At 36.2% G+C, this 20,214-nt stretch overlaps 1 protein-coding gene across 1 annotated transcript in view; it reads right to left on the minus strand.

Moving 5' to 3' along the window:
* Positions 1 to 20,214, minus strand: part of LOC140166139 (uncharacterized) — a 223,096-nt gene that overhangs the window by 188,044 nt on the left and 14,838 nt on the right. Inside the window, 25 exon segments of the mRNA XM_072189524.1 lie at positions 51 to 476; positions 3,986 to 4,132; positions 4,520 to 5,179; positions 6,157 to 6,316; positions 6,819 to 6,985; positions 7,271 to 7,444; positions 7,748 to 7,891; positions 8,273 to 9,352; positions 9,618 to 9,764; positions 10,069 to 10,302; positions 10,841 to 11,073; positions 11,464 to 11,840; positions 12,026 to 12,192; positions 12,605 to 12,898; positions 13,197 to 13,236; positions 13,238 to 13,412; positions 13,836 to 13,950; positions 14,130 to 14,450; positions 14,998 to 15,570; positions 15,721 to 15,954; positions 16,599 to 16,828; positions 17,624 to 17,852; positions 18,165 to 18,324; positions 18,766 to 18,932; positions 19,811 to 20,128. Of these exon segments, the coding sequence (XP_072045625.1) occupies positions 51 to 476; positions 3,986 to 4,132; positions 4,520 to 5,179; positions 6,157 to 6,316; positions 6,819 to 6,985; positions 7,271 to 7,444; positions 7,748 to 7,891; positions 8,273 to 9,352; positions 9,618 to 9,764; positions 10,069 to 10,302; positions 10,841 to 11,073; positions 11,464 to 11,840; positions 12,026 to 12,192; positions 12,605 to 12,898; positions 13,197 to 13,236; positions 13,238 to 13,412; positions 13,836 to 13,950; positions 14,130 to 14,450; positions 14,998 to 15,570; positions 15,721 to 15,954; positions 16,599 to 16,828; positions 17,624 to 17,852; positions 18,165 to 18,324; positions 18,766 to 18,932; positions 19,811 to 20,128 (6,972 nt within the window).

Raw genomic sequence — 20,214 nt, forward strand, 5'->3', positions numbered from 1 at the left:
TTTACCCATCACTCTTTTACAAATTTATTACGTTTATATAATATCAATACCTTTGCAGCATCTAAGAACTTCTTTCCCGTCACATTGATAAATCTCAAATCAGCCCCATGTGACATCACATCTTCACTGAAAGTTTGTTGTTCCTTCAGTTGCTCCTTGAGAGTCTCCAAATCACGTCCCACACTTCGGTTCAGTTTGTCCTGTTGCTTTTCAGCAGAACCAATCCAAGTACCAAACTCTCCTTGGTCCTCAGTGAACTTCTGAAGCTCATCCACGGCGGTCTCCAACTTGGTCTCACGATTCTGAGATTTGTAGTTGATGACGCCATAGCGTGATCTGATTTCTCCTTGCAGGTTGCGCAGCTGTGATTGGCTGGCTTGGTCTATCTTGGTAGGGAATTGTTTAAGGAGGCTTTCAACATCTTGAACAGCTTCAAGAATTGGTTGCTGATGGTCTTTAATGTCATCATTGAGAATCTGAATAGAATGAAGGTTAAATGAGGTCAAATATGTTAATCCGATTTAATGTAAAATTTGATCTGAAATGAATATCAAAGGATTCCTAATTCCTTTGCTTACAATATGATGTCAACTATCTGCATGTGACATGAAGTGCAAATGTGGAAATATCATAAACTTAAAGCCTTGTTCTTTAACTCTCTCCATGCGGTTTAAACAAAATTTCAAAATTCAAAAAATTTAAGAATTGTTCATATTCATGACCATATTTGGAATCAGCATAAAAAATGCATAGCCTAGTATTGGTTCAGTAGTTCTGAAGATAGCTCTTGATATTTTGAGAAAATATTTCAAAACTTCCAACTTTTTTCCGTTGAAGCGCGTGGCTAGCACGCAGAGCATTAATAATTAATCCATAATCAACTTTAGATACAAGGTAATAGTGCCAGAATATAATTAATTGAAGCATCTTAATATAACAAGAAAGTTATTCCATTACTTTTAGAATGAATAAAGTGTGTCCAGGTCAAATTAAAACTACTGATTGTTGGAAAAACAAATTTCAATTATGCAATCAGACTTCTGTACTTGATATTGAGTATAAGTATAAAATCAACATTGTCTGATAAAAGATTTTGCCAAAATAAGTTAAGATAAATCATGCTATTAAGCCATTTTCAAATTCATGCAATTCAGCATTTATATTTTAGAACCATGCAGTAGTTGGGAGCTGATGGAAAACAACAAGTTTATAAATAAAGATTGACTTGTATATTCACAAAAGCATAACAAATAAAATATCTGCAATAACCTGTGTATCACCCTGATTTTTGCAATTGATACACAATCGTAAAAATCATAAAAATAAAAGTTACGGGGTAACAAAAGTTAAAATCAAAGGCTCTCATCATAAGCAAATAAAAATATTACACTAGCATTATTGAACAGAACAACAATTATTTTCACACATTTGATGTTTTGCTTATAAACATAAATATATGGTTTACGTACAAAAAATGTGTCTATTGAAATTATAACAATAAATTAATGTAAAAGTATTTGCTTCTTGTAGATGCTGACATTATTTTATAATTGAATCTCGTTGATTTATGATCTAAAAATAAAGTGCAATTCGTCATGTGTGCATGTGGAGATGCTTTTAACATATGAAAGTGATATATTCTAATTTGGAATATACACATGGTATATATCAATATGTAATGTTCTTGACAATTATGGTATCTACTCTGCTAAGCTAAAGTGATTATGTTTCTTCTTTGTTCTTCCTTTTATGCATAAAATGCCATGTAATGTTTGGTCTTATAGCACCATCAGTACTGATGGCTCCTGCTATCATGCCCTGCAGATGTAATACGTTGTAATTAGCAGGGGTAGCGCTAGGTTGCTTTTTGGGGTCCCGGACCCACCAAAATAAGAGTTCGGACCCCCTGTTTTTAAATTTTCTGTAAGTTCAGGGTCCCTGCAGACCCCAGTTTTTCAATCTAGCGCTATTGCAGACATACTATTTATGCTGCATTTGTGCAACTCGGACTCACCAAACTCTACTCCTGACCCCCTACTTTTTAATTTTCTGCAAGTTCGGGGGTCCCTGAGGACACTGGAGTGTTTAGTCCTAGCGCTACCCCTGGTACTTAGTGTAATAATAATAAACATGTGCAATTTGCATAGTACTATTGTTTTTATTTAAATAAAAAATGCTAGCAGTATGCAAATGTTCAGGGCTTAATAGAAAGAGCCATAGCACCAAACCAATATGGAGCCTTAAGCTGTTGTATTTTCATAATGGACTGACTGTCTAATAACTTCAACCTATTCTATGTAAGTTTTTTTAATTTTTATGATAAACATGGCTGTTTTGGTTTACATTTAAGGGGGAAAAGAATAGAGAAAGAAGCTGAAGGTTATGCAGCTCACAAGGTAAAGTGCCCATCTATTTTTTTTTTCATAAAAAAGGTTGGAAACCCACTCTATATTCAGTAAAAAATAAGATGCCAAATATGCATTATATAACAAAACAACCATGTTATTGTGTGACCATATTAATTGATATAAGCTTGTAATATTCATATTATGCTAAATGATCCTTGTTAAAATATTTCATGTTTTTATTGGTAAAATAAATTTCATGTTTTTATTGTTAAAATATTTCATGTTTTATGATCTACTTTTATCTCATGTAAAAATGCAAGACAATAAAATCAAATCTTTTCAATATGCTGAATAAAATTAGAGTAGTTATTAATCAAATGTTACAATATGGTAATGAGATACATATGCTTGATAAATTGAAATAATGCTCCATTTATATTAATTCAATTGACAGAATTTGGCTCAGAATGTAAATAAATTGAATACAACAAACATATTGTTCATTACCTTGAAATGAAGTTTGATTAATAATTACTATTTCAATTTCTACATATAATTAATACACATATATAAAATGGAAAATACATGCGAAAATGGAAGGAGGTTTGATGGGACTGACAAACTGACACAGCTAGGCTATATGCTGGTAATAGTATAAGGTATAAGAATGCCTTACTGTCTGTGACTCATGAGTCCTCTCCAGTTCCTGGTAAACAATATGTGCATTGGTAAGAACATGTGAGTTACCAACTAAACATCAACTACTCAACAGATTACCACTGTGCACACAAATGTCATCATCTTTCTGAATAAGGCTACTCTTACAGTGTATAAAGATTCTAGTTCTTAAGGCTTCTTCAAAATTTAAGTATTTTTTCTTCTTAAAAATTAACAGTAGCAATGCAAAAGGAACACATAAGTCTTGCGGTTGGTAGGATAAAGTAATCACCTTCTTTTGGCATAAACTGCCAGTGTGATATATATCAGATTCACAGAAAGATTTTTTCTTTACTTATGAAATGTTCAAAACTGTCAAAAATGGTGGGAAGAGTGCTGTTTATCTCTCTTCCTCTATCAAAATTATCTTTAACCTTTTTCTATATGGGCTTAACTTGCACAAAACTGATTGCTCCAATTTGCTTTATACACCACAATTAAAGATATAATTAATACAACTTTTAAGAATTTAATATAAAGAATAAACAAGTTTCTAGCAGAAAGAATACTAACAAGAATAGCAATTCCATCCTGGTATTTCTAAGATAAATAGCTATGTTTATAAATACCCAATGCATAACAACAAAAGTACAAATTAGCTGCTTATATTCTCTACTGCCTGCTTACTAATAAAGTACTCTTGTATAAATTTTCATCAAAGTGTAAAGCACTAACATAACAACAAATTGAAAACATTGTGTGTAAAATTTCTAATTGCATACTATGCCACAAAACTAAGTTTTATACAAATATGCTGACTTTTCATCCAAAATGACTGGCAGACAGATGTTGCATCTGACTGACTTGCCACATAATGTGCTCACATAAATTGATATTGCATTGAAGTGCATAATTATGTTCAGGTCTGCCACCAAATTACAATTCTATTCAACTACAATTAAGTATATAGGTATACTTACAGAATGTTCTCTCTGTTGCTTCTGCAGAGGTTGTACGGTCTCCTCTTGTGGTTGTTCAGAGCCAAGTCGTCTTTCTGCTTGTATGATCCAATCCAGCTCACCTTGGAGAGCCATTAGGGCTTCCTTCACTCTGTCATCAACAGTCATCTGTTAGAAGGTAACATATGTACAGAATTATTGTTGGAATATCTTGATATGAATTGAATTATTTAGACAAGGGATAAGGCTTTAGTATTTCAACCAGATTACAGAAAATCACATTTTAAAACATAAGATGAATGATAAACCCACAGCTCCCACTCAGTTTGGTTTGATTTCATGACAGGTTCTTCTGTCTTGAAATTTGAGTTTTCTTCATAAATTACCATCACAAAATGGTGCAATTTCAATTATATTTGTTTGAACAAAATTGCTGAAAAACACTTACACATTGGCATTTTGTTGCATCATAATAACTGTTGTTTAGATAAATATTAGGAAACTCTCGAGGGTGACTTTACACACAAACAAGCAAACAAAGAAATAAACACTTACTGTCTCATCCCTATCTCTCTTCAGTTTGTCTAGTCTATCCTGTGCATGCTTGAGCCAGTCCATAGATCTTCCAAGAAGACGTTCATAAGTCGTCCTCAGCTCACCCACATTTTGTTGCAACTCCAACTGCAGCTCTGGTGTCAGCTTGTCTTTGGTGTTGCGCAAAAACTGCTCAGCATGGACAGTGTTGTCAGATACTGGAACTTTCTTTGAGGCAATATCATCGCAGAGATTTTGGAACTCTTCAATCTCCTTCTCCAAAGGCTCAATGCTGTCACTCTTCGGTTGCACACGATCAAGGTTTTTCTCTGTTTTATTTGCCCAATCCAGAAGCTCAAATACACCTCCGCATCTCTCCATAAATTGCAGCATGAGTTCAAGATCTTCCAATCTCTCCTTGATGAGCCACAAGAGGTGCTCGTATCGCTTCTTCACTTCATCAACCTGCCTGTCTGCTTCAGTGTACAGATCTTCAATAAATTTGGGTTCCTCGTAAGTTGTGCGGTCGAGGGGCTTGGTGGCATCCAAGTCAGTAGATCTGTAGTGAGGTCTGGTTGCAACATTTTGCTCTGTTTCGTTGATGAGTTTGTCAAAGATAGCACCCAACCGTGTATTGTCATCTACTTTGGGCTTGTAGTCTTTGACGTCAGTTTGGAATGGCTGCATCGAGAAAAGATAACAAAAGGAAATGGTACACATTAAAAATTATTAAGAGGTTACTTATATGGACAAATTATTTTCCATTTTTTTGTTCTTTTATATTGCAATTGGTGAGCTTGGAAGCACATGTGTTAACTAGGGTTAACTAGGGTGCAAATAGCAAATATGTTCAGCTCCAAAATTAAGACTTTGATTATTTCACATTTGTGACCTGCTACCACGAAATGAGCGTAAAGTTGCAAGTTGGTAATATTGAGATGTCCTGGCTGCTGTGTTGGTGTTTTTTGTTTCACACACACCTGTTCAAGCCAAAGAGTGTCTGTATGTCTTTTATGAATGGGGGCACAATAGGCCATTCACAAAGGACATACTACTGGCTTGTACAGGTGCGTGGCAAGCAAAGAACATCAACTTGGCAGCAGGATGTCTCAAAACTACACTCATTTTGTGGTAGCAAGTCACATTTTTTTAATATCACATGCAAACAATAATAAGTAATTTTATTCCAGCAGGTGTTGTAATTTTCTTTGAAATTGTAATAACACTTTTCAATACCTATATAACTCTCCTTACTTATAGGATCATGGACTGGGTGCATCAGGTTTGGTAACAGCATGACAGGAACATATGCCATGCTGTTCTGACATGAAGAGCCCATTTGTAATAAGCAAGTACACAACAATACCATGACAACATCAATAGTTTTCTTCCATTTAAAATCCACATTCCCCCATGGAAGAGTTTGGAAATATCTTCCACATGGGATAATGAATTTCAAATAGAATTAGCACATTAGGCAGCTCTATTTGAATTTCATACACCCTCTGAGGAAGATTCAACCTGAATATTCCACAGCGGGAGGGTGAGTTTCAAAGAGAGTTGTTTATGTGCTAATTCCATATTCCCCATGTGGAAGATATTCCCAAAATCTTCCACAGGGGTAGTGTGGACTTTAAATAGAACAGCCCAATGCTTACCTTAGATTCATCAATCTGAGCTTGTAGTAGTCTGATATCTCTAGCCACAGCATGCATCTGATCCAGTCTTCTCTCCATGCTACTCATCCAACTGTTGCAATCTGTGTATGAAGTGTTGAATTTCTTAGCAGCTGCTAGTCTCTCTTGGTAGTGCTTGTTTCTGTCAGGGCAGAAAAATAGACAAGTTATTAAGTTATGCAATGGCAGAGTAATTTTTTTTTAAACAAGATGTACTGGACTTTAATCCTGCAATAATTTAAAACAATTTTGCAGTTTTAATTTGATCATATTTAGAAAAGTTTAAGGCAGCAAAATCAATGTGTGTTTGAAGTGTCTACTTTAGTAAGTAATCACTGAATCGATGGCAGAATTATAGAGATACAGTCTTTCAATTTCGACATTGTCCTACTGAATTTGATGCAAAACTGTTTCTTTAATTTCTTTGTATATTCTGCAACTAAAATAGAGTACCCTTTAAAAAATTCCATTTATTATTCTGCCGTGCCTTTAAAATAGGGTTGTCTTCGTTCATGGGTAATTCTTTTATGGATATTTTTCACCTTTTTCCTTGAAGTTTTTTTTATTTAAGGATGCCAAAATTGCAATCTATTTTGTTAGCCAAATCACTGTATATCCCTTTAAAGTTAGAGAAAACATCTTACCTCCTAGCAAGTGAAGTAGCCAAACAATCCCAGTTGAGTTCACAATTCTTAAGAATGGTCTTGATTTCCGATACATCAGTGGCTTTAGGATGCTTGATGAGCTCATCAGCAACCTCATGAATCTTCTGGTATAGAGGGCGCTTTCTTCCCGTCTGAGATTCATAATCCTGTTCAAGTATTCATAGATAATAAATATAATATTAATCTTTTATAGAAGCAAAATAATATGTTTGTTGGGTGATTGTCCCACATTGTTCATTACGAATTAAAGAGGTTGGAAAGTATTTTGATGAGCATCTGGAAAATTATATCATGCACACACATTTGCTCAATATAAACAAAAGACATCTCTATTCAAACTTATTCAAATTGGTCTCAGATAGCTGACAGTGTTTGTTGCACATACTCCATTACTTTAACCACCCTTACTCATATAAAAGAAACACTCTTACCCTGAGTTGATCACCAATAACCGATAGCTCTTGTTGCATATACTCCTTGACTTCAACCTTCTCCAAGATTGGCAGAATCCAGTCTTCTATCTCATCTACAAGACGCTCAAAGTCATCAAGACGTGTTTTCAGATCACCCAGTTGATCTTTGTGAGACTTTGAGGTATCTGATACCTGAGTTGAAAAACAAAGATGACATTTATTTTAAGCAGGGCATTGACATCCTTTTATCATGAACTGTTTTGTAGCTACTTGTGAAATTGAAATGTTTAATAGTCACAAATACTTGACTGAGCTCCATTTGTTGAGTAGGCATGAAACATTTCAAACAATCAATGACAAAACACAAATATTGCTCATGTATAAACTTTTGCAGTTTTTAGGCTGAAATATTGTATATGGGTATCACAAATGTAACAGAAAAAGCTTTGTCAGTGGTGAATTACTAAATCAGACTTCATTGATGATTTCTTTTACCTGTGTCAGACGTGATTGGAGACCGTCAACTTTGGTTTGCAAGATTTGAGCTTCCTCTGGCATACATTGCTGCATCATCTCAGTAGCAGCTACGATGGCTTGCTCCAAGACTGGCCTCTTAACAGCTATGTCTTCATCTATCATCTATTAAAGGACAAGAAAGACACAACATGGCATATGTTCAATTAAAGATACCCATTTTGAAACTAAATTTTCTTCATTTGTTATATAAATTTTTCTTTCCTTTCTTTTCCCGAGTCTGTACTGGCACAATTAATGACTATATTTTTTATACAAGCTTCCTTACAGCATTGACACCATCAACACATTGATACAGCTGTATCATATATATCCTGGAATGCCATCTTTGAATTAGAGAATAAACAATATCAATTTTTTTTACTATCCTCTACTGTGAGTAGTAGATACCATACCATCACTGATATGTTGCACAAGTTCTTTCATGACATCCACTACTTAATATTTATTAACATCACCCCCTTCCCTACTAGTCATCTCACTTACCACGCCCTCATTGATCTGGTCCTGCATAGGTCCTTTCTTGACAACCACTACTTTGCCTTTGTCCATCATCTGGACATTTGTCTCCACCATACTAAGCCAATCATCACATTCTTTGAGCTTATTCTCCAGGTCCAGAGATTGATGCAGAGCATCTTGGAGGATGCGGTCACGTTGGTTGAGCTGAGCATCCAGAAGGTTGTATTTGTCTATGATGTCATCTGTTGTGGCTTGTATTTGTGGCTGCACATTAGGTTGCTCCACACACAGCTTTCTGCCGGTATCGTCAACACCATCAACATCTTTACGATGTTTGCTCATATCCTTCTTGAAATTATCTAAATCCTTGATCTGTTGACGGATGATATCGGTCTCTGCAGACACTGGTTCACGGGAAAGATCTTGCAATGTTTTGTAGGCATCTTGAAGCCAATCATTGGTGTTGTTGACACGATCATCATAGCTGCGATGGAGGTCGATAAGTCGTTGCATCTTACGTCCTTGATCAAACACATCTGCTTTCAGTCTTGCATAGCGCTCATTGAGCTCTTTCAGTTTGGTCTTTAGTAAGTTACTGTCTGGGTTTTCCATAAAGGATCGCAAGAATGTACGTGACATCACTGTCTGACGGAATTCGGCAATGAATTCTCTGTACACTTTGATAGAATTTACGAACTTCTGTGAAGATGTATTCATCAGACTAAGATCAGCAGAGTGCATGACCACGTCATCCTGGAAATCCTGATGGCGTTCAACTTGCTTGGACAGAGTCTGTATATCAGCACCAGTGTTCCTAATGATAGCTTCAAGCTCCTCTTCTGCATTTCTCAACCATGTCTCAAACTCATCAGATTGGCTCTCAATCTTCTCAAGATCTTCCATAGCAAAGTTGACTTTGTGGGTACGGTCAGTGGAGTGATTGCGTAGCCGCTCGTTGCGAGATCTTAGCTCATTGACATTCTCCCTCAGTTGGCGCTGTTCTTCTGAGCCAAGTTTTTGACTCTTTCCTGCGAGAAGCTGATTAGCATTTTGGATAACTTGTTGGATTGGATCTTGATGTTCTGTGATTTCTTCATTTAGGCCCTGGTAAGAGAAGCAAGGAAAATTATAGTGTCAACGAAACAAAATCATATGATAAATATTAGCTTTAGAAACATTTCTTGTGTGATTTAGCCACTTGAAGAGCACAATAAATGGACATTGTTTTGTTATCAACTAATGTCTACATGTTTCAATTTTCAAATGGTGTAAGGAAAATAAAAAAGAACTCACACATAATGATTTTATATTGAAATTTCAATTTCAATCTGACAAAAATAAACAATTTGCTACCATTTATAATAATTACCTTTTGTACTACAGACTGTGTGCCAAGCTCATCACTATCTTCACTGAGTGGTTGCTGGGAAGACAAAGTCTCCTCTGTCTGACGGATCCATTCTAACATGTCTTTCAAGGATTGGCTTACTTCGGATAACTCTACGTCCAACATGCTCTACACAGAATAACAAGGACAAAGAAAACACAGTATTATAAAAATGTCTTGCTAGAAAGATTTGGATATAAAGAGAATCAAACCAACAACTGGAAAAAAATTACTATAGAATCTAAAAAAGTGACTCATATCTCAAGAGCCAAAACATATTTAGTGGTAACAAGCAAGGACACCTGTGTGTGGTATAACTAAGAATATACTAGTACCAACATTCTTGCCAAATCACTCATAAGAATAATCTTTAAAAAAATTTTGATGCGTCATAATTATTTGAACCTTTTAAAAGACTTTTGCTCTTTCTTACCTTTTCTTCCAGTTGTGCATTCATAGCAACAATCTGTGTGTCTGTTTCCTTGACAACCTGCTCCAAAATCACCCAAATCTGGTCCAGATAACGTCGCAAGTTATTGATAAGCTGCTGCATCTCTTCAATCTGGCTTGTGCTCAACTTGTCTCGGTTGATGCGTAAGAAAGCCTCAGCATCGCCTATGATGTCTTGGATCACAGAGCGTCTCTCGGCTACCATGCTTTGGATGTTCTATAAAAAGGAATAAATTACAGTTACATCATTATCTAGCGAAAGTAAGTTTTATTGATATTGATCAAACAAAGCTTTTCAAATTTTATTTTATACCAACTGACTCATTTTTGGCTCCCTAGGTTTAACACTGTCAGAAGCTTTGATTAAGAACAAAGAATTATTTGTATATCCACTGTATGAGTAACCCATTAAAGAAGAATGTATGTCGCACATTCAAAACATTATAGGCCCTATACCGTAAAACCTCGTCTGCAAGCATATAGTGTGATTTGATGAAAGCTAAATTAAAAGGAGACTTTTAAAATTAAATATGCCAATACAATAGTTTGGTCTTACAATAGTACTTGTTTGAATATGTTTGTATCGGTAATTTATTTGCTCAAACTCCATAATATTATAATTTTGTTGATGGATAGCATCTGGATTAATTTAGCTTTCATCAAAAGCACTCTATATGCTTGTAGACGAGGTTTTACGGTACTTAAGGTTTACTACAGCAATTTTAGACAATTTTAAGAAAACATTGAATTCCTACCTTCATGTCGTCAAACTCTTTACTCAGTGAATCCAAGTCATGTGTAGCAGCTCTCCTTTCATTGATCTCTGAATCCATGTTGCGCACCCATTCTTCTGTCTCTGTGAGTCGACCTATAAGAGAGTGGTATTCTTGCAGTAGTTCTAGTCGTTCCATACGATCAGTGACTCTTTGATTGAGATCATCATACTGTCTCTTGGTGTTCTCAACTTCCTCTTGAACTGGTGTGGTGTCTGTGAAGTAAATTGGCATAATAAATTCATCTTGATTACTTTGTAAAGGTATTACATTTTAGAAACAGGAAGCAATGAAAATTAGATCAACAAAAATCAAAAGAACCAATTTAAAGATTAATTTCAGTCTTTGGTCTTTGACAGGGTGGATGATAATGTACATTTAGAATTGGTATTGTCTCTCTAATGGTATGTAAAAACAAGACATTGGTGTAAAATGTATGCACAATTCAACACTTAACAACTTAGTATTTCATAAAAATTCTAATGACCTGGTAAATCAAGGTGTCATCAGTACTTTACACAAAATGCAGTAAACATTTTAAACCCTTTTATGTACATTCTAAGGAATGAAGATATAATTGTTACATTAAAGTTACAAAATCTTACCATCATGGTCAAAGAGGCTGCTATCAAGCTTATCATATGCCATCTTGGGCCTGAGTCTCTCCCCTGGTTTACGCTCTTGACCCAGCAAAGTGGATTTGATATGTGTCATTACAGCAGCAGACGACTCACATTCCCGGATGATAATATCCAGAGTATTACCCAACTGACCAAATGTCTCCATCTGAGGCTCATGGTTGACTATCTCCTCGTTGATGGGTTTCACTTCTCGTAGTTGGATTTGAAGGGTTGGTAGGTCACGTCCAATTGCCTGTAGTTGGTTGACACGCCGGTCGGTGGTGTCAAGCCAGTAATTGATATCTTTGTGAGCTGTGTTGTATTTGTTGGTTGCTGACTGGCGGTTCTCAAATTGTTTGTTCCTAGAAACATATAATAAGAACATTATTATATTATCATAACCACTCTTCTATCAATCCAATGTGGTACACAAAGTACAGATATATTGCCCTGAATGCAACTCTAGACTATTGGTTTTATGACTTCCTCTACTTCTTTTGTAAATTTCACAATGTTATCCTTCATTTTCTTCATTTTGTTTGCTTACCTTCTTTCCAGAACATCTTCCAATGAATCCCAGTTAGAATCCACATTTTCCAACACTGTATTTACATAAGATGTATCATTAGCTCTAGGGTGACTCAACAACTCCTCGCCAAGCTGATGAACTTTGTTCAACTGAGGGCGTTTGTTCTCTACTTGTCGACCAACTTCCTGTAAAGAGTGAACAATAAATTGCACAAAAGGCTTTTAGTAGTCAGAATGAATTAAATAATGCAAAATTTAATGTGGTAAACTTAAAAATTACCTGCAAGTATATGATAAAAATTCATACACTTCATGCCAATTTTGGCCTGTGCTTATTCCAAACAGCATGAATAGCCTGATTTCTAAATTTGAGATTCAATGTAAAACTCCATGCCCAATTGCAGATTTTGGTGAACAGTTTGGATCCTTTGACATCAAAGCTTTGATGCTGCTATTTTGTATTTAAGTCCCATGCATTGCAATCCAATATGAGAGATTTCCCATACCATTACTTATGGGTCTAAATAATTGCATTAATCCTACATCATTCAATTCACCTTCAAATTAAGAACTTTAGGAATAAAACATCATTACTAACCCTGAGTCTATTGCCTACTTCAGGCAGGTCTCCCTTCATGAAAGTCTTTGACTCCAGGTTACTAAGCACTGGTAATTCCCACTCTTCCAAAGCATCCACTTCTCTCTCAAACTCAGACAGTTTGTCGGTCAAGTCACTGAGTCGACCACCATGGTTGCCAGTCACATCGTTTAGCTCATTGAAACGTTCTAGGATGTCTTGGAGTTGGTCTTGAGGGACCACCTCAGATTTTCTTGCAGCATCTACCACTGATTGGACAATTGGTTTGTGGTTGTCTATGTCCTTCTGCAAGATCTATAGGAATATTTCAAAGCAATATGAAGAATATTAGCAAAAGTATGAGTACATATCAGATTGCTACAGTATAAACAACATTACTATATTTCCAATTTGGTTCTCTTGTTGCAATATTGTATATTCAATAGGTACCATAGGTACACAAGTATTACAGAAAAGTATGCTCATAATTCCTTTCATTTTTAATTTACCAAATCATTTTAATGATTTGGTAAATTAATTCAATAATATATTGTTTGTGCAGCTCTGTGCAATTTGTGATGATTGCTGAATTCTGCACCCAAATGACACTTACCATATACTGCTCATAGTTATCCATAAGTGGCTCTTTCTTCTTTCACCATGGTACCTTGATCCATGAGTCTGGCTTTGTTCTCTGCCTCATCCAACCAGCGCAAAAGTAGATCTAAATTCTCCTTCACGTTCTGAGACTGACCAAGGGCATTGTTTAGTGCATTGAGTCTGTCCTGGACATCACCTTGCAGGGCTTCGTATTTCCTGACAACATCATCTGCAAGATAGAAACCAATATAATAGATTATTATCAAATTAGTTCTCTCTGCTAAAACAACTGAGATTGCCCAAATTGAGAAACGATATTGTAATTTCAGATTATTACCAAATAATCATCTTAATATCATATTCATTGGTAAATACATTTACTCTACAATAGTGATGACATGCTTCCTGATACATTGCAGCATTCTCCTAATGACAACAATACAAACTTTCAAACAAAGCTCCCATAACAAAGTAACTTATCACGATAGTTGAAATGTTTACAACTTCATACCAGCAGCAAAATACTTAAGAGTACCCATCAGATTAACCATCACACAACAGCATTCATTTCCTTTGAGTATAGCCATCTCAATATTTATAAAAGGTCCATATCTGTGTTTCAAGATCTAAGTGAGTCTGGCCACTTTCTTACCTGTGGCTTTGCCAATCTGAGAGGACAGCTGGGGCTGGACCTCAACCAAATCTTCTCCTCTATCCTTGACATCTTCAACATCAGAATGGTGCATCACTACATCTTCAGAGAATTTCTAAAGAACAAAATAAGATAAAAATATTAATGTTATGCTGAATTTTACTAAACAATTTGCCAGCAAATTGGTGTATGCAAATGCAAATGCTTGTCAGTATTTTAGTGCATTTAAACTGCAGCAAATGAAGAAATTATTCTCCACAACCAAAAGTAATACATTAACCAATATAGTCTTACCTTTAGCTGGTCAATCTGCCGTACAATTTCCTCTGGGTTGGATCCAATAGGTTCTCTCATTACATTAGACAAAGCTCTTTGAGCATCACCTAGCCAACGGTTTGTACCATCAAGTGACCCTTGGTAACGCTGAAGACGGTCAGCAATTTCTGACAGCTTATTGGTGAACTCGACACTGTCCATTTTTAGCTGGTCATAGCGGTTATTAAGGTCACTCAGGTTATCCCTGATGATGTTGGTGTCAGGGGTTTCATGGAAGGCACGGATGAACTCACGTGGGAGCTTGGTGGCACGGAACTCAGACAGGTCTGATCTGTAGGTCTGTGGAGGGAAAGATGGAAACAAATATTGATAATCATCTATGCAAGTTTCCGTCCAGACTGGTACATTAGCATTTCAATGTTTCCACAAAACCAAGGTCACAACTTTATATTTTGCTGAACCGGGTCAGTTGTGCATGTTTGTACCAAGTAAAGATGGTCTGACCATGGAACTGGTAACATGTGACTGCAAGCGACCTTGATCAGACTATAGTAGTACCATCTTTCCCCAATGATGCTAATTAGCATCATTAGCACCCAAGTTACTATGATCGGACTATAGTTAGTACATATCAGCATGAAATCAATCTCATAGTAACCATTATCCGATTAGAGTACACTGCCGTGTGACCGTACATTGTTTAGTCAACTATAATAGTCAGACCATGGTAAAGAAAAGGATGGTCAGATGATGCAATTATGTAAGTCTGACCAGAGGCATAATCTAGGGGTAAATGCGTTTCAACAAGAGCTTAATTTGGTTTCATAACATTACTTAAAATATTAGCTGCATGAATTTAATTTTTTACTACTTTCTGCAAACTTACTCTGCCATTATCCAAGAATTTCTGTCCAGTCATGTTGATGAACTTCAAGTCACCCTTCTGATCATTGACCTCTTCATTGAAGGCACGTTGTTCAGTAAGTTGTCTCTTCAAACCCTCCAGATCTTCTGGTGTGTTTCTCTTTGATGTCTCAAGCTTTTGTTCTGCATTCTGTAACCAATTTTCAAAGTCTCTTCCCTCCTCAGCATACTTCTTAAGATCATCCAATGCATAGGTGAGACGATTAAGTCGTTGATGAGACTGCTTGTTAACATCATCATAACGAGATCGAAGGTTGTCGGCAATGTCACGGAGCTGAGAACACTCTGGGGCACGAAGGCGCTGTCCATTTTGGTCTAAGAAACGATTTGTGTCATTGACAGTTTTCAGAATGGGTTCTTGGTGGGCTGTGATGTCATCATGTAAGATTTTGTGGTCATCCACTTGCTGATCTAATGGTACACATTCTTCACACAGTGGTTGTTCTGAGCCAAGCTTACGTTCTGCTTTGCCAATCCAATCTAGAAGATTCAGGATGTCATTCTCCAAATCTTTGGCCTTTGCATTGGCAGCAGCCTGCAGAAAACAAAATAGGATCACATGATTAATTAAGAATTCCTATGTGACATAGCAGGATATGAATAGATACAACATTGTTGACTTACAAATATATGGAATTTGGTCCAGAAATAACAGGCCTATTTACCGATAAACAGAACAACTTACGATTTCCTCTTGTTCTGCCCTCATCTTCTGCAACCTCAGTTCAGCATCAGACAACTCGTAATTACACTTCTTCAGCAATTCATCGTAACGTTCACGCAGTTCATCACCAAGACGCTCTAGAGTATCCGCTTGGTCAGGTGTAAGACGATGGGCATTTTTAGAACGGAATGTGTCAAGGCTACGGATCATGTCATTGACAGGCTGCTTGTGGTTCTCTACATCATCCACAATTGTCTAAGAATATAACAAAATCATAGATCATCAGTAAGTCACTAAGTGTCAAAAAAAGAAAGCGCAGTGATTTATAGTGCGCTACGCACAGGCACAATACCTAGACGTTGATCCACAAGCCTCAGCATACTTTACAGGTTGTCGCTGACCACTAAGGCCCCACATCATTCCATAAACCATTTAACAACAAATCAGGGTCTTTGCTGCTTCAAGAGCGCACATCCTAGACATTCCACAAATAGCAATCGCAACCAAGATCAACTCCCGAGTTTTGTACGGGTTACAACGAGACAATTAGCAGTAAGTTCCTTGTCCAGGGGAATTTCAAGCTAACTCAATTTTCCACGAGAGCTTATTATAGGCACCGTCAGGGTTCGAACCATCAACCTCTTGCACCATAGTCGAACGCCTTAACGATTGAGCTAACTTGACAGCTATAGAATATTTCATATCATTACAAATCATATGCGCTTTGAAGAGCATTTTTATTCTGACATTTTTATACATTTTGATAAAAGTTCATAGTCCCGCATATTTGCTTCAAAATATTTATACTGTAAGTTCAGGGTGAATGCGAATAAGCTTGAGTATATTATGTTTATCATTTCATCTTAGTTCAAACAAATTCAACAGACATTGTCACTCACCCTGAAATTGTCAATTTCTTGTTCCAGTTTTTCTGGATCATTGCTGGATGGACGTTGTCTATCCAGTTTTGTATCCGTATTGGCACACCACGTCAGAAGATCATCTGCCTCATCCGTATTGATGATGAATTCTTGCATAAGCTCCAATTCATCCAAACGGTCTGTAATGTTGCGATCCAACTTGCCATATCTTGTGTTGGACTTGTCTGTCTCTCGTTTGGTTTCAGATTCTTTAAACAAAATTAACAGAACAGATTTGATAAGTTGGCATAAAGACTTCTAAAAATGGTGTTACATTTTTTTATTTATATTTTACAGCAAACAAAAGTATGTCAACTACAAACAAAATGAAGACAGTTTGAAGACTAAATATTTACAGAAAGCTTCTCCACTGTATTTAAGAGGTTTTGTTTCTATAACCAATAAGGCCATCTTAATTAAATCCTGTGTCTCAAAGCTTGTGAAAACCTAATGCGGAATGCGTTTTTTTTAATTGTATTTTTTTATGTTTATATTTTTATGTGTCAGTACAGGATTTCGGACACAAATTTTGTGCAAAAATGACTCCATGTTGCAAATGTTGGAATAGAAGACAAATAAAGTCACTGCTACAAACTATTATTCTTCTCTTTTTTTTTTGTGTCCAAAATTTGCAAACAAATCTGAAACTTATGATCGAATACAAATTTGAGTTTTATTTTCTATTTTTTGTTTAAAAAAATAAAAAGACATAAAAAAAATGAATTTCTTGATTTTCAAAGAACTACACGCACAATTTTACTAACGCGCGCAACGGCTTTGAGACACAGGATTTAATTAAGATGGCCTAAGCCAGTGATATGTATCCTGCATCTGAAGAAAGACCTATTGTGCCATGTCATTCTTGCTACAATTTGCTTCAACATTTCATCTAGTAGTTACATCATTGCAGATTGACATTTGACACACACAAATATTGGCTCACACATCCATCATATCAAATCTTGTAAAAGCTTGTAATACAGCATTATAAAACCTGTTCCTACCATCAGGCATGAAAGCACTCCTCTCCAGTTGTTCAAATGTACGCTTCTGTTTCTTAGCAACTGGTTCATCAATGTGCAGTGACTGAGGGGTAGACAACTCCATTGACCTTTGAACTGGTCTTGCTTGGACTGGTTTCTCCACTTCATTACGCAGATTTTCAAGAGTTTTGCTGACTTTGTTCATGTCTTCCAACTTTGGTTTTAGTTGGCCTACATCGGATTGCAAGGGCTGATATGAAAAAAGGAAACAAAGAAATGTTAATGTTGAAACAAACTGTCACTTCCTCCAAGGGTAGTATTCTTGGATTGAGTTCATAAAAATTGTGCATGGTATGATTATGAAGAAAACAAGCCTGTTTAAATCAGCACAACAAGGTACTTCTTATTCACTTGACTCTCTCCACTTGGGTACAAAGAGGTATAAGAAACAGCTGCAAACATTTTGTGTTTTTATCCTACATGTGAAGCACTTATTGATACTGCCCAATAAAATTTGTCAGATATTGACAAATCCTAGAATACTTGGAGTTTGTAATCTTACCTGAACTTGAGTCAACTGCTGCTGCACTTGCCTCTGATCACGACCCACAGATGGCAGATTTTCATATTTGCGTTCAATGCCAGTCATCAGACGTTGGATGTCATCGTTTACAGCACCATAGCGGCGGTTTGCATCCTCAAGCTCTTCCAGTTGCTGAAGTCTATCAACAATAATAACAAAGAATATAGTCATTAAAGGCATCGCCAAATTAAATCACCAATTTTGATGGCTAAATATCACTTTGATTTCTCACTGACTCAAATACAATAAAGCCAACAGACTGGTTGAATAGTATCTGATACCATTGTTGCAAATCTTCAAGTCTGACAAGAATCATACACTTTGTTATGAGTCCAAAGCTTAGCTTAGAGTAAACTAGTTTGATCTACAATGGAAAAAAAACAATAGCTTAAACAGAAAGGGAAGTTCCCATCCTTTCTTTATGATCCTGCATATATCATTCATGTCTTGCATCATCTTACACAATGCTAGGCCGAAACATTTATGCCAATGTCTAATTAAATACTACCTAAGTGGCGTATTGGGAAGGTTGTTAATAATGGCCAAAAACCTCTCTCCATGCAGTCAATCATCTTCCTACCTTGTGTTCAAGATATCCTCCAATGTCCTCCAGTTACTGTCCATGTTGTTCATCATGGAAGTGACATTAGAGGCATCCTTGACAATAGGATCTTGAATGACATCTTCTGCCATCTGGTGTGTACGTTGGTACTGTGGACGCTGGCTGTCAACTTGACGACTTGCATCCTGCAAACATGGTCAAAAGTGTAATATGTGAATTATTTCATAATGAAAAGCATCAAATTTTATTACCAAGAATAAATGTCTTAATATAATTTCTTCCTTTTTCTTCAAATAAATACTAAACAAGGAAATCATAGTCAACTCAAGAAGGTTGCATTAACTATGAGCTTCAGGCCTTCATCCTCAAAGTTGAGTTGACATTTAAGATTTAATCTTCATTTAGCATTAGGCCAAAAAAAAAAAAATTGTTGTGTTGCCCTCAAGTGGAAAAATGGGAAAGTTGGGTCGGGCGGTCGGATTTCTTTTTTTTTTTTTTTAACCTTCAGATTTTAAAAATCCCCTCAAATATTAAATAATGCTTCTTCTTTTAGAGTAATTCTGTCAATTTTGACTTCTGGATACCTGCTAGACATCAATTAAAGACTAGTCTTTCAATATAATATTAATTTTAAGTGAAAAACATTGATTTTTTGAACAAATCTGTAAAAATCATCATTCAAAAAAAAAAAAAAAAAAAAAAAAATTACGACCCCGATTTTTCAGGATTTAGGACCGGACGGTTGAGGGCAACACAACAATTTTTTTTTTTGGCCTTACAGGACACACATGCTCCATTTTTCTTTCAAAATTTTACACTTGATGCAGAGGCTTGTACAACTGATAGCAGTCCACAGGAGTTTTCTGAATTTTTCTTATAGTCGTAACTCTACTCCTATATTTTAGGAATAATCTCAGTAATCCTCAGAATTTGACCTCATTTTGTATGATATATAGCACTCGATGGATTCAAAGGTCATTTGTTATGTGTACATCCATAGTGGAGTCAAAGAACGGTGTACTCAGATAATGTAATGTCTGGTATATTCTACTAATCATCTCACCTGTAGTTTTCTACTGAGTTGATTGATATCCATCTTCATCAAGTCAGGTGACTGTAACTGTTCCACCATGGGTATGACAAAGTCATCTACACTATCAATGGCTTCATCTACACTGATAACATTAGACAGAATCTTGTGCCAGGCATCTCCTAGTTCTTTGCTACCATCCACAACAGTTTCATATCTCTGGTTGATGGAGTCGATCTTGTCCTGGATGACTTGTGCCATCTCTGGGGTACAGTCTCTTAGCATCTGTGCAGCATTGCGGTTGGCAGTGGCGATGCTTGGTCGATAGGTCTCTAGGTCATTGTGGAAAACCTGCAAACATGCAAATGTTTATTTGAATCATTACTTCTCAAAAATGTGCATAAGAAGTGCTTAAAATCAAGAACTAACAAATTGTT

This window comes from Amphiura filiformis, chromosome 12, assembly GCF_039555335.1.
Source record: "Amphiura filiformis chromosome 12, Afil_fr2py, whole genome shotgun sequence".
NCBI lineage: Eukaryota > Metazoa > Echinodermata > Ophiuroidea > Amphilepidida > Amphiuridae > Amphiura > Amphiura filiformis.